Here is a 14,502-nt window from a genome sequence, read left to right on the forward strand (position 1 = left end):
CGAGCAGCAGCCCCCCCCGGCCAGCTTCCCCCAGTTTATGTGCTGAGCATGACGTCACATGGTATGGAATGTCCCTTTGGCCAGTTTGGCTGTGCCCCCTCCCAGCTTCTTGTGCACTTCCAGCCTTCTCAGTCGGTAGAGCATGGGGAGCTGAGAAGTCCTTGACTAGTGTAAGCACTACCTAGCAACAACTAAAACATCGGTGCCTTATCAATTTTGTTCCCATCCTAAATCCAAAACACAGCACTGTACCAGCTACTAGGAAGGAAATTAACTCTATCCCTGCTGAAACCAGGACACAAGGGTTAAAGTTATACTGCAAAATTTGCAGTATAAATAAATTTGACTGCTGTACGTATATATCGTATTAGCTTTTTGTGGTTGCTCTGATCAAAGAATGGGGATGTGATAACAGAACCCTCAGTAGGATAGCCATCCAAACCAGGACAGTATAATAGAGACACCCCTGCACAACAAACGAAACTGAGAATTGGATGCTGTTGCTTAAAGACAGGTATGTAGTGCAATTTCAGGTGATGTTGCTGTCCCATTGGCCTCTTCAGAAGGCCACAGGTCTCCTGTGACTCATGTTACCTTTCAGCCCTGTAGAGACTTCTCAGCTACTGCAGGCATCCCAACTGGCATTGCATGACTACATTTAGGCAACTGGACTCAGTCCTAACCGGTACGAAATTATTAATAAAGTAACCAAAAGGCTAAATCTGAAAATATTTAATACTAATTAAATAGCTGGGTTGTCAAGCATTGGAACAGGCTACCCAGGGAAGTGGTTGAGTCACCATCCCTGGAGGTATTTAAAAGACATGTAGATGAGGCACTTAGGGACATGGTTTAGTGGTGGACTTGGCAGTGTTAGGTTTACAGTTGGACTCGATGATCTTAAGCGTCTTTCCCAAGCTAAGTGATTGTATTCTATTCTAATTTATTGCAGCAGTTTCTTAGGCAAAGACACTGATTTAAATCTAAATTTAGATAAACAGGAGGACTAGAATTGTTCTAGACTCTTATGGGACACTACAAATGCTGTTTGATTTCAGTCTTGCCAAAACTGACTGGGTGTAAAATTGACTTTATGTATAGTTTTGTAGGAATCAGATTTAAAAAATTATTTCCAAATTAAGTTAATATTCAGTTTAGCTGTCCATGTTCATTGTCACTTGTGGTTTCTAGACAATACCTGAACGAAAAAATCCCCAGCACAAAAAAGAGCAAGAGGTGGAATTGCAGGGGGCAATTTTTACAAAAATGAAGCAAAAAAGACAAAATCTTAGTTCATGAATGAATACTCTGGAGATAGAACCGAGACAGTTCTAATAATGTAAAGCTCTAACAATTATGTATTCCCTTTCTTTGACTGATTTACCTGCCTAAACAGGATGAAACCCAATTATCATGAGGTTTCTACAATCAGCTAGCAACCCTATCATGTATCTTGAAGATAAACCGTTTATTAAACTAAACCACTAATTTTTTTTTTATTCTAGAGCTACTTTTTATGGCATTTCTTGATTTTTGTTCACCCACATTTTTAGAAAACCCTAAATCTTTAAAAACATTTGAAAAATCAAACTCAATCGTCTTATCTGTTACAGAGAAACTATTTAGCAAAGCAGTAAGAACATTTTTGCCATTCTGAACTCTGAAAAAAACCATATTGGAAGACTATTAAAAATAAAACCATAGGAAAAGGAAAAAATACATCCTGGAACTGTAATGGACAATGGGAAGAATGGAGTAGTAACACATATTTTTTCAGAATCTTTCTGATTATGAATTGTACACATAACCTTTGACCATTTCCCTAGAACACCACCACAGATTTTCACAAAGTATCAGAAGAAAACTGAGATTTTTTTTTTTGTTAAATTTATTTTCTTTTTAAACACTAGCACCACTAGCTGATAAGGTTTTCAGCACCTCTTCTTTTCCCTCTGTCCCTGGTTACACTCATCTCCAGAAACTTACTTTCTTCCTTCTCAAATAACACTTGCCATTCTCTGTACATAGTTAACAGGGAAACACTTCTGTCAGACGTAACAGTTTAGTCCAGTGATGGCAAACCTTTTCAACATCTAATGCCAAGTTTGTGTCTGAAGCAGCACTGCATTTCATGATCACTGATGTCGGTTCTAATCCATGTCAGTGCCAAAGGTGCTAATGTAAGTGGTTAATTCCCACTGGTCTAATCTAATTGGTTAGGTATAGAATCAGCATTATAAGAACTGTTTTTTTCATCCTAGTAGTGCTCCTGCCTCTAAAGTTTGTGGCAAGCTTATGTACCAAGTTCTTCATCTGTAAGATGGGGTAGTTGTTCTTACCTGCTTACCTCAGCAGTAATGAAACAGACAACAAGCTATGATGTTTACTACGCAGTATTTAAAAGCTATGTGCCTTCTATTGTTATATTAAGTATTTCTTGCCCCTGCTTGAACTGTTTATTTCATCTCCCCGTTACAGCTTGTAACAAAAAGATTTTTTAGTGCGTGCATTGTCTTCTTGTGCATGTCTAAGTGCCTACAGTAATCCCTCTTGTTTGTGGCAACTGTGACAATAGATGCTACAGCAAGAGAAACACAAAAAATTACCTTACAAGACGCTGTGACAATGAATTATCTAAAGTTGATGGGGGTGGGGAGAGATGACAAAAGATTTCCAACACAGAAAACATTACATAAGTGCTAAATATTACTTCTAAATATATTTATTTCCATTATTAAAAACAGTTAGGGTCTATTACCAAGCAGTAAATTTAATAAAGCAGATGCTGGGAGCATACTTCTAATTTATACATGGTCTTTTCAGAATCAAGTGGTATCATGAATAGTGTAAGACTCTAGAATTCTGTAAAACCACTGAAAACAGAGATCTAAAGCCAAGAGTATTGTTTTGTAATGTGACTATTTCAAATTTGGATTCCATACCATATTCTCTTTACAGTAACAAAAATATGTATGTAATATCCAGGAGCCAAATCTTCTGCATTAAATCAATCCTGGACAAAAACTAAACATGTACTGAGGCATATACTTCTACCTTGCATTAAAATCTAAGCATATTAAGGGAATTACCTGTTTATGAAAATATTCAAACGTACAATGAGCACTGTATAAGAAACTGTAGTACTGAGCCTCTGACAAATTTGGGGAACATGCCTTCTGGTGGCCTTCCAGAGGGCATGGATACTGTCTTGCTACCAACAGAACTATTACTGAAGTATGACATAGATAACTAATTACCTAAACTCAGAGACAACTGTATTCTTGGAATACATCCAGACCCCTCCATCTTGATTTGAAAAGAGCCATGTTAAGAATGGTATTTTGAAGTCTTGAAATCAGTTCTAATAGAATATGCTTAAGTTAGGAAGAACTACCGGCCTGTGCAGAAAAGGTATCCTGAACAGGTCATAGGAGCTTAGATTGAAAGAAAAGTTCGCTCTCCATGGCTAGTTTAGTTAGTTCCATAACCTTAGCAACCTTTTATCTTATATGGAGGACAGTACAGCTACCAATCTTTTCCACTCTCCCTCCCCAAAAAAGGCTACGAAAGGCTGACAGCTGTGTCTCAAATCAAGGCACTTACATGTCTTTTCATCAGTTTACTTGTTTAAGCAAATGGACCTCTAGAGATGACAACGTAAAGAAAGATTTAGTACTAAAATAGAAGCAAAAGAATGAGGTTAGGAAACAACTGGAAAATGTAGATAAACAATGCTGGCATGCTAGCTCTTGCTAATGATAGGATGAAAGCCTATCAGACTGAGATGCAACAACCAGGAGCAAGCAAGCAAATTTTATACTTAGTATTCTTTTTTAAAGGGAAAAAAAATAATCAATATAAAAACATAATATACAATTAATTAAATTAGGACGTATTTTACCAACAAATAATTAGTTAAGGAAATAAAAAGGTTCTACCTGTGTCTGAATTGCGATCTTCATTTCTGGATGGACTAATAGTAAAAGGAAGTTTACGTTTCATGGAAGACTTTTCTTTCATCTCCTTCCCCACATCACTCCTATCCACTTTTGGAGTTTTGCTGTAGGATGCAATCTTGTCCTTGCTCTAATATAAATAAAAAGTATACTAAGTAATTTTTGCATAAAGCAGAATAGTCTTATAATGTATACAGACTGAAAAGACTGCTATGCAAGAATGTACGTGCATGTGTCTATGTATGTGTATTACGTGGTTTATTCAAAAACTTTTAAAGTAACCTTACTAAAAATAATCAATGGCATTTCTTTCTTTTTAAAATTAGTATCTTGTGTTATTTCTACTTCCAGATACATCACTGTAGAACTGCTGTTCACTATTAGAGCCTTGATTAATAAGCAAAGGAACACCAAAAACTGGACAAGAATTTGACAAGTCTTAACGACAAACCCAATTTCCTTCCCTGACCATAACATAACAATCACATTAAAAGCACATTAAAAGCCCACACTGCAATTCAGACTGTGAATAGTAACACAGTAGCAACAAAAAAAACCCTCTAACAACCATCCCCTGCCTCCACCCCCACCCCGTAATCCATCCATACAGAACTCCCTTTCTATTTCAACAAGAAAAATAGTGTAGCGCCTCATTTTCTAAAGTAAAATTTACTAAGAACTTAGAAAGTCTATGAAGAAACTTTTTTAGCTGGTATCAAATTTAGAAAAAATAGGTACAAGCTATTTGGAATTTTTAGTTGCATAAATCTGGGATTTTTGGCTTATAAAATGTATTTCAAGATAAACAAAGAAAAACCCAGATGGGCACAATATTAACTTACATTTGATTACTTTGATAATACAGGAGGTCGAAGTATGTAAAAGATAGCAGGTTACTGAAAAGACTGCTTGAGACAACCCTCTGCACGCCCCAACATTTTGGCCTACCAATCAAGATGCAATGTAGAGACATAACATCTTCTGTTCGTTACATGCTGCAGAAACACATCATCCAGCTATGTCAGCTATCACAACTCCACAGCTTTGTATCATTCTTAACAGATGATCGGATGAAACCAGTAACAGATTCATTTTCTAAAGGTCGAAGAGGCACATACACTTACTTGCTAATCAGAAAAACAAAAGGCTGCTCCCTTGGTACTTTTGAAGGAAAAAGTTAAAAGATTTATTCTGATTAGAGGAAAACTATAAAATAACTCCAAGTAAAGGTACTATTCTCGAGAGCACCTTTCCTTTATTTAAAAACAAACACAGGTAAGAGAAGTAGTTTGGTTATATCATCTGACACTGAGTCTAAACTGTTGCCAAAGGGATAGGCAGAAGTGATTACAAAAAGAACCTGCAAAAAAACTCTACAATCTTCAGATGACAAATATCTGTACCAGAGAAATCACAAAGAAGGGATCAGACTATGTCAGGAGAATTCCTGAAGTAAAAGGTTGATGCCCCCAGAGAAAACCTATCTTCGCTCTGAGTTTGGAAACCTGACCAAAAAAAAACCAACCCAAAAAAACACCCCAAAAAACCAAAACCCCAAACAAACCAAAAGGCAGAATAAAACCCACACGCTAAAACCAAAATCAGCCCTCCTCCAAAACCCCAAAGGAAACAACAAACACTCCCCCAGCCTTTTTCTTACATGCTAGAACAAGAAAAATCTAAAAATCTAAAAGCCCCTAAGACTCCCCTAAGCCCTTGGGAGATAAAGTGTCTGTGCTATTACTTTTGAAAGAAACTAATCAATCTAACACAACTGATCATTTGCAAATGCATCTGTAAGCTGACAAGAACAGATCCAAACTCCATTAAGCCCATTCCGATCTCTTCCACTACACATAAGGGTATCTCCACTTCAGCCCAATCTCACCAAGAGCTCTCTCATCCCTTGTTCCAAACAATCCAATTATTTCTCATGTGTACATATGTAAGTTTCCCACAATATGATAAAGCCGTATTAAAATTTTATTGCTTTCTCTAGAATAAAGTGGTATTAAAATTTTATTGCTTTCTCTAGAATATTATCTTATGTTAGGTACCACACAATAGAAAGGATCAATTAAAAATAATTTAAATTTCCTAAGCAGGAAACATTGGTCTCAACTTGTCCTGTAGAAAAAGAGGCAAGCTTTTTGCGGTTGGTAATCCTTAAAAAGAATCACTTTTTTTGGTACTAATCAGTAAAATACATTGGTAGGTGCTCACAAAGAGACACAAGCTGCTTAAATAATTTGACAGCTTTACACTTATTCTTGAATTGTTTATACGCATTATGTCAAATATTATGACTGATGCACTACTTTTTGGATAATCACTGAATATTACTTTTGTGATGATCGAAGTAGGAAAGACAGTTCAAAATGCATACTTTCAGGTAAATAAAGGTACGTTGAAAATGAAAGAACAGGCTATACACAGAAAACACAGCAACTGAAAAATGAGAGTATTTTGCTCCTTGGCTGTTGTGGAAATAAACATTTAGCCACCACCAGTGGTGAACTTTCCAACCCAAAAGATGCAATGAACAGGGTGTTTGAGAACTCTGTACAAAGTCAATGCTATTTAGTATTTTCAGTGACAATGCTGAAATAGAGATGCAATTAGATATGCAGACACCATCACAACCAGGAAAGAGGGAGAAGCAAAGAGCACTGGCAAAGGGAAAATAAAGTGACTAGCAAATTTGAAAAACAGTCTAAATACAAAACAAAATGGGAAAAGCCAAGGTAAAACCAAGGTTCTACAAATTGATAAAAATAATTAACTGTACAATCACAAGACCCCACGTTAAAAGCCACAAAGCTCTTAACAACCTCCTGAATTCAACTTCAAGTAAAGGAAGGCAAGAGAAGGTAGCAAGCCCTGCAGGTTAGAAGAGGCATTTTGATTTAAAGGGTGAGCATCCACTGTTCCAACTACTCCTGGTCACTGCAACGGCATGGACTTCTTTTTTTTCAGGGTCCAAAGCAAGGTTAAAGATTCAGCACAAATAGGTCTATATTAGTTTGACGTGATCCATGGAAGCAACCCAAAACGAAGCTGACATCTTTTATAAAACAACCTGTAACTTAGAATATCTGTGGACTTTCTAAAGACGTTCATTAGTCTAAAGTGAAAACTGCTAATCAAATAAAACACCGAAGACACGATAATGTTCAGATACACAGACTATTGCTGCAAAGAGAAAGGCATTACATAGTCTCCATGTCCACTACTGTTAGAAAACATTTAATGGCTTTAGACTGCAACAGGAGACAAGCAAAGGTTATTTATCCGTCTACTAAGTATCTAACTCTATGCCAGTCAGTGTAATTAAGTATCAGAATAAACTGCCCAAGGAGACTGGAATTTCCATCAGCCAAGGCTTTAAAGAAAAGGTCTGGCAAACGTCTGTCAAGAACCGAGTACAGCTTATTCTACTCTGGGGCAAATGGATGAGCTGGATCTGCATGTCTCAACATTTAATGCATGCCTCACTGGAGGATGTAGTAACAAGAATTTTCTCTGTCAACAAAACCATACTACTATATTATGAGGAGGAACACATTTTTCATCTGTTCAACAGAAACTGTCTCAGAAGGCTAACAAACAGCAATCTGGACATCTCTCGATATCCCATTCCAGCTCTATTGTCTGGTACCGCTACAATCAATGACAATACACAAAAGGAGACAAGAGTGCCATATAATCTAGCAGATGTACTAAGCCCCGGGAGAATCAGCATTCTTTTTCTGCCTATCAAAGATAATTACATACTGAAGCGTGTTCTGCATGGTATTAAAATGGCTTTGGGCACTATCGTTGGACTCTAAGAAGAGAGTTCTTACAAACCCCAGATGTGTTTCTTCCTTGAACCACATATCTTATCATTTACTTCCTGAGTTTTGGCCACGTAAGTTCTAAAATATAAATTCAGATAAATTAAAATTTCATTATGTTCTTATCTTTATAGAATATCTCATTCAAACACTAAATGGCCTATCTGCTGTACACACTCTTAGATTTTTTTTATTTATTTTATGCTCCCAAGATGAGCAACTGAAATAAAAATACATGTACCCTAAAGCAAATATGATATCAACTCAGCTTATTAACAGGAATGTTATTTCTAATGATTTTTTTTAAGCTCTCAGAAGACCTGAACACATAGCTGATTCACACAGCTCTTTACTGGTTGCTAGAACAGCATAATAAGCATTAACTTCCACTGGACAAATATTAAAGATTAAGTCTCATAAGAACAGTAACTTTACTACATTCCTCAGTCAACACCTAAGAGTGCACAACCAGTAAGAGCTAAACATTGCATCAACTAGGCAAAACAAATCCTGCAAATGTTTTTTCTTTTATCTTAATATATTAACCATTGGAATAGCCTTACACCATATATTTAGGCCATTACAGTTGTTATTTTGAGAAGAATGAGGAAGTTTTTAGGGAGTAGTGTCCTTTAACATTACCGTTCATTTGTAAATGCACTGTTTTGTGTGATCATTATTTCACATTAGGCCTCCTCTGCCTACAATGCATCTATGAACATGTAAGGGAACACCGGTAACTACCTATCTTCTGTTCATTTACAGTCATAGAGATTAAGCTCCATGAGTAGTTCAAAGACACTTCTGCTTCAACAACAAGTGGACACAGAAGCAAGTTAAGAGCAAGCTTACATAGCAAAGCGCAGAAGTGGTTTGACTCTACCATTCTACAGAAAAAATAAAAAGCCAAAGCTATGTGAAAAATACAATTAGAATGCATTTTTTGTGCTAAGGACCACTGCAATTATCTGAATATTGACAACCTCAGGGTCTTTCCATGCTACTAAAAGACACAGGCATCTCTGATGGTACAGTGAATGGTCACTCATTGGTCGCACAATACTGAGAAAAGTGTGTGGACAAGAGGTATTTTCCAGATTAATCAAGACACTTCCATATCAAAACGCCACTAAAGCAAAAATTTTACTTTAGTATCCCTTTCACCTGCAGCATCAGTACTTCTTACATCAATTACATTAGGTTAACGAATTCGTAACTTTTTCCATAAGAAGTTCTAATGCTTCAAAGACTATTGTTTTTAAATTCACGGTTGCAAATATTTACATATTGAGAAAAATCCTTATTTGCTTTACAGAAACTTCTACTACTTCCTGAAGATATTTCATTTAAAATTATCACGGTTGATTTTGCCTGGTCAATCATCACTTCAGAGTTTTATGTCTGTGTGTGTAATACAGATTTGTCTTCATGATTTTATGTTTTCAAACTCAAATTTTACTCTTACCGTATTGTTTGTTGAATTTTAAATAATTTTCTAGGCTGAATTAAAATTATTACATTTTGGCAATATTTTGTTTATTTTTTCTAATACAGGGGAAAAGATTGAAGACTATTCAAGGGCCAGCTAAACACTGCTAACAACTACTTGCCCATGCGTTAGAGAACAGTTCATGTGACTGTTTAAGTGACTCTTTAACATCTTAACCATGTATTCAATTTTCTCAAAATATGACAAAAGCAACCAAACTGTATTTATTATGCTAAAAACCTGAATACAGGAATATTAACTGCAACACTTAAATATTTCTGTAATTTTATTTAGGATCTCACATTTTCAATATTAAATATTACATACATCAATTTATACCATACAATCCCCAAACCAAATCCTACATTATTCTAATCTCACATTAAATATTGTGCCAAGGTGGACAGCAAGCAAGACTGAACATAAGAGTGCAAGCAGTTTATCAGTTTACTGTTTGGTATCAATCTAATTAGTCCACCATTGTGTTTCCATACACGTGTCCTTGGTCAAACTTCCATCTTCCCCCGACTTTAATTTTCTAAGTAACCCTGCCTTCACTGGTGTCTTAATCTCAAAGACCAGGCAAAGTAGAATCTGAACCTAGCATATTTGTCCATACTTCCAATTCCTGTACTGATGATCAGTCTCAACAAGAAGCATTTCCTTGTTAGAGCAGCCAGCTAAGGAGAAAACTTCACGCGAGCTAGTATGACAATGAAAGGGTTTTATGAGACCATTAAAAATAGAATGTTAATTTACTCCCTTCTAAATCAAATCAAAATTTGCCGTGTTTCCTGGTGGTTAAATAAATGACACCACGTTCACTGTTCTATTCCCTGGAACAAGTTATTCATATTTTCATACGGATTCATATCTTCTTCTGGTGAAAGAGAGCTACACATATCTGTTTCAGAAAATTACCTAACTTTGCAGATATTGCAGGGTAGGGGGGTTAAATGGCTCAGCAGACATCAACTGTTATTGTTATTAGTACATCGGAGGCAGGAGATTACTAGAGATGAAGGTGTCAAGACAACCAGCAAATACTGAACTGGGCACAAGGATCACTGCTAAGGCAGTTGCTTTGGCAGCGGCTGCAGATTCAACAGCCACTCTGGAAACCAGCACCGTTTTTCTACTGTGGCAGCAAGCAACAGGGAGAGGAGGTGAGGAGATGTCAGAGGTGGAGAGCGGAGGAGGAAAAGGGGACTCAGAAGTAAACTCTTTATTTTGATTTATTTTTTTTAAACTCAGATTACAGAGCAATTTGTATGTAAAATTCAAAGCCTACAAAGGAAGAAAATAATCTGCACTATAAAAATATGATAATCTATTTCTGTATGTTCAAACCTACAAACAAATGCATTCCAAGCGTTTCAAGCCGTACCTTTAGCAGAGAAACAGGGAAAAGAAAAAACTTAAAAATTGACACATTCCAGCAAACCCACTATTTTTGCTTTGATGAAAGCGAACAAAAGATGAAAATTCATTTTAACCTGTGTTACAGGTTTTTTAAAATTAAAAACACAAATAAAGCTTGAAAAAAGATGACATAAGTCAGTTTTCCTAGCATGAGCAGCTGTTGATTGTCTTCCAAATTTTCCTGTGTCAAAAGCTTTTTTCAGAAATACTGAAGTGTCAAGATAACAAGAGTTTATAAAGCCAGAAAATATTTTTTTAGTTAAATAACCTAAAACCTTTACAAAATGTAGCTTATTTACAAGTATATAAATAAAAAGGCAGTACTGAATACCACTAAATTTCACTGCAATAGCCTTCGTATTCTTGCTGCTTGTAGGCCCCAGTTTACCCCCCTTATTCCCAGTGTTGAATGACACTTCAATTAACTTGACCATATCCCAAAGACCAGAACAAAACAACAACAAACCCCATCATTTTTTCATCCCTTTACTAGTAAGCCAATTTCCTTTCCCCATTTTACTCTTTTTTTCTTATCGAAGTAGTTCAACACAGCTAGCAGAAACAACTACCTTTGTCTCACTTTACCGGGACCCATAAAACAAACTGGGAAGAGACTAAAACTCTAATGCTTTCTATGAATGTTTTCAAAAGACAAACAGTTTGAAGCAGATGCTGGATCTTCTCATCTTTTCCTATTTTTTCATCTCTCCCTGTCTTATATCCATTCATTAAGTGGTCTTACAGAGAATACAGACTTCAATAAAATTGTAACAGTTAAGTATGACACCACACACACACACAATCTCCTTTTCTAGAGAAAACAGTTTTAAACATCATTTGGGAGATAAATGGATTCTCTCTCCTTAGGGCAATATACAACTCATCATTCACAATACAGATTATTCTATCTTTTGTTATTCATTAGTACTACAGATAAACTCGTCTGTTGTACAAGCATACTAGGCAGACAAAACTGAGAACTGGGTTATTTGCAGCTCGGCTCCAGAAGTTTGAAAATTATAGGATACTCCACATTTATAAACAACAAACCACCCTTCAGTATTTCTGGAGCTTGCATACTCCTTTATTCTCCAACACTCGAAAATGGATTGTACAGTTTACAGAGTGGACTCCCTTGCACAGGAGTTACGCTTAACCCTTCTGCAGCATTTGGCTTTCAAGTCCTCCTAACAGAGGGAACAAGTCCCTGTGTTACAAAGGAATATAAGAAACTTATGTTTGTTCATTGGTCTGTGCTCCGTCACAGGCCTTCAGAAATGTTTCATGTGTTTGTTACAGAGAGTAAGACACTGTAAAATTAAAAAAATATGAATCATTGTTCTTGTGAGTGTATAAAGACTTCATATGATGTAAGATATGGAAACTAAGCACTAACTTACATCAAATAAACCTAACGTGTCCAGCTTCCTTTTGAATTAAGATGCAAGTTGCAATAAAAGGCATAAATTCTGTTCCCTAGTTTAATTTACAGTTAAAGCCATGTAAAAACTTATTTTTCTGCGCTCACGATATCAGAATACAGATTCATATTTATTTCTTCCCATTACAGTAACAAAAATCGTGATAGAACACATGCTCTTCATTTCACTGAAATTAAAAGGACATGAATATAATTTTGTTACCTTTCTTGCAGTTGGTTTTTCCACCATGGTGCTATCGCTGTCAGAATTTTCAACTTGAACTGTTTTTGTAGACCCAAATTTGGGCATTTTATAGCTGTTTAGCTAGCTGTATCTTGTATCAGTGGGTTCATCGTGTGTCTGAAAAACAAACAAACCAACATTATATAAACATACACACTACAGTGTCATTTTAGGACAAATGTAGTTACTGTAGATGGTAGCAAAGCTGAATAGTACCTCAAAAAAGATGACTAACAATGACACCTGATTTCAAGCATCCCACTCATCTGCAGCTCAAACTTTGGGGTGAAAACCCAAAAGGTCTAACACGGCTACTACTGGCAACAGTGTCATCAGAAAACCACCAAGTCAGTTGCTGAACTGCCTCACCCCTCTAACTTACCTCTTTGGCAGACTTAACACTTGTGGATATTTGATGGTTTATTGGTTCAGCATCTCAATTTTATAGTTAATAAGACTGGGAGGATACATAAGATCATTTCTAGCAACAGTGTGAAGAGAAACTAAGCTTTCTAGCCTGGGAAACTGAAATATTGTCTACCCAAAATATTATGGAAAGAAGGTCAAATCTTGGTGATTTGCTATCCTACTTGTTGGAACAAGAGATATATGTTAGAAGAAAAATCCTCTAAAGCTTAGACCTGGAACTAGAAACCTTAATTTCCACTGTCTAGCAAATTAATTACATAAGCCATTGCTATATATATATGTATATAAAGCTCTAAGAGCTCTGTGGTGTTTCATCTCCAGGGTACACCAAGTAAGTGGCATTACAGATTCACACAATGGAATTTTGTTTTTTCCATGTTAGTTTTGATTCCACTTTTCTACTTCAAGAGAAGCAGAATATTTTTAATACATAGAATCATAGAATCATTTAGGTTGGAAAAGACCTCTAAAATCATTGAGTCCAACTGCAATACCTAACCAGGGAAAGTCAGGCTGTCCTAAAAACTTATGTCAGGAGCATAGCAGAAGACTGCTCTACACTTTCAACACCGCCAGCAATACAGTCTAGTGCTTTTTAGCATTATTTATTTAGCACCTTGTTAAGAACTACAAAGTTCTTACCACAAAGAAAAAAAGTTAGGATAAACAAACAGGCCCTAATGTCTTGCCAGCACACCAGAATTTTTACTACACAAACCATTAAGTACTATGGTAAGTGAGTTTAGCAATGGAAGACTGCAAACTATCAGTTCCGAATAACAAACAAGGAACAGAGAAGTAACGCTTCTCTCCATATTCTATGGTTCAGGCAACTGTCAAGACAGGAGCTAAAAATGAGACAGGAATCAGCAGGGCAAACTCAGCTCACTACAGTGTGTAAGTAAAAGACCATAGAAAAAAACATGGCAGATAATATTAGAAAGCTAACTTAAACAAATTTGTACCAAGCTCATAAGCCATCATCTTCATGTCTCCAAAGGTGCACTGGAGACTCTCATTCACTCTGCTCAGGCTTGTTAACAGACAAACGCGTTGTTAGGCCACTACATACCACTCCTCATAAATCCCAAAACGTATTAAGAGATTTGTGGCTTAGCCAAGACTCAGAAGCCAATTCCAGCTAAGGGTGAAACCCAAGAAATCTAACACAAAAACATAGCTTACAGCAGGAACAGTGTCATAACCAAAAATCCCAACAAAGTCATTTGCTGAACTCTCTCGTTCACCTGACTTGCCTCTTTCGCAGAATGAAGAGCCACTCTTCCTGTAAAAGTACCTAAGAGGAGAGGTCACGTGAAAAGTAAAATTGCATTTGACGTCACTTTAAAGCTGGTGACATTTTAGGGGTCTTTTTGAACTGATGTGATCACAGTCTTAGTGAGTCTTGTAGTAATTTTATGTCTCAGCTAGACATCGTTTCAGGTGTGACATTTCTATTGTTGCTTTACAGTGAAGATTTTGGGATCATGACATAGTGAATTTGTTGCTGTTCTAGGACCAAGGCCACTATTTTGGTTTGACACAGGTAACTGACAACAGAGACTGGTATTTTCTCTTTGGCAGATAACTTTGAGAAAAATGTTTTGCATACTAGACCTGACACAAAAAATTTCATCTTGAAACAAATTTCTGCACAGCACACCACCACCACTCCACCCACCTGTCCCCCAAGACCTAAACTATGG

At 36.5% G+C, this 14,502-nt stretch overlaps 1 protein-coding gene across 1 annotated transcript in view; it reads right to left on the minus strand.

The window, feature by feature from the left end:
* Window positions 1-14,065, minus strand: part of ANKRD12 (ankyrin repeat domain 12) — a 57,365-nt gene extending 43,300 nt beyond the window's left edge. The window contains exons 1-3 of the mRNA XM_009318537.1: window positions 13,982-14,065; window positions 12,347-12,484; window positions 3,939-4,086 (exon numbers count right to left, since the gene is read on the minus strand). Coding sequence (XP_009316812.1) covers window positions 3,939-4,086; window positions 12,347-12,433 — 235 coding nt within the window. The 5' untranslated portion in view covers window positions 12,434-12,484; window positions 13,982-14,065. The remainder of the gene's footprint in view (window positions 1-3,938; window positions 4,087-12,346; window positions 12,485-13,981) is intronic.
* Window positions 14,066-14,502: the final 437 nt, after the last annotated feature.

Source organism: Pygoscelis adeliae, unplaced genomic scaffold (assembly GCF_000699105.1).
Source record: "Pygoscelis adeliae isolate BGI_AS28 unplaced genomic scaffold, ASM69910v1 Scaffold42, whole genome shotgun sequence".
Lineage (NCBI taxonomy): Eukaryota > Metazoa > Chordata > Aves > Sphenisciformes > Spheniscidae > Pygoscelis > Pygoscelis adeliae.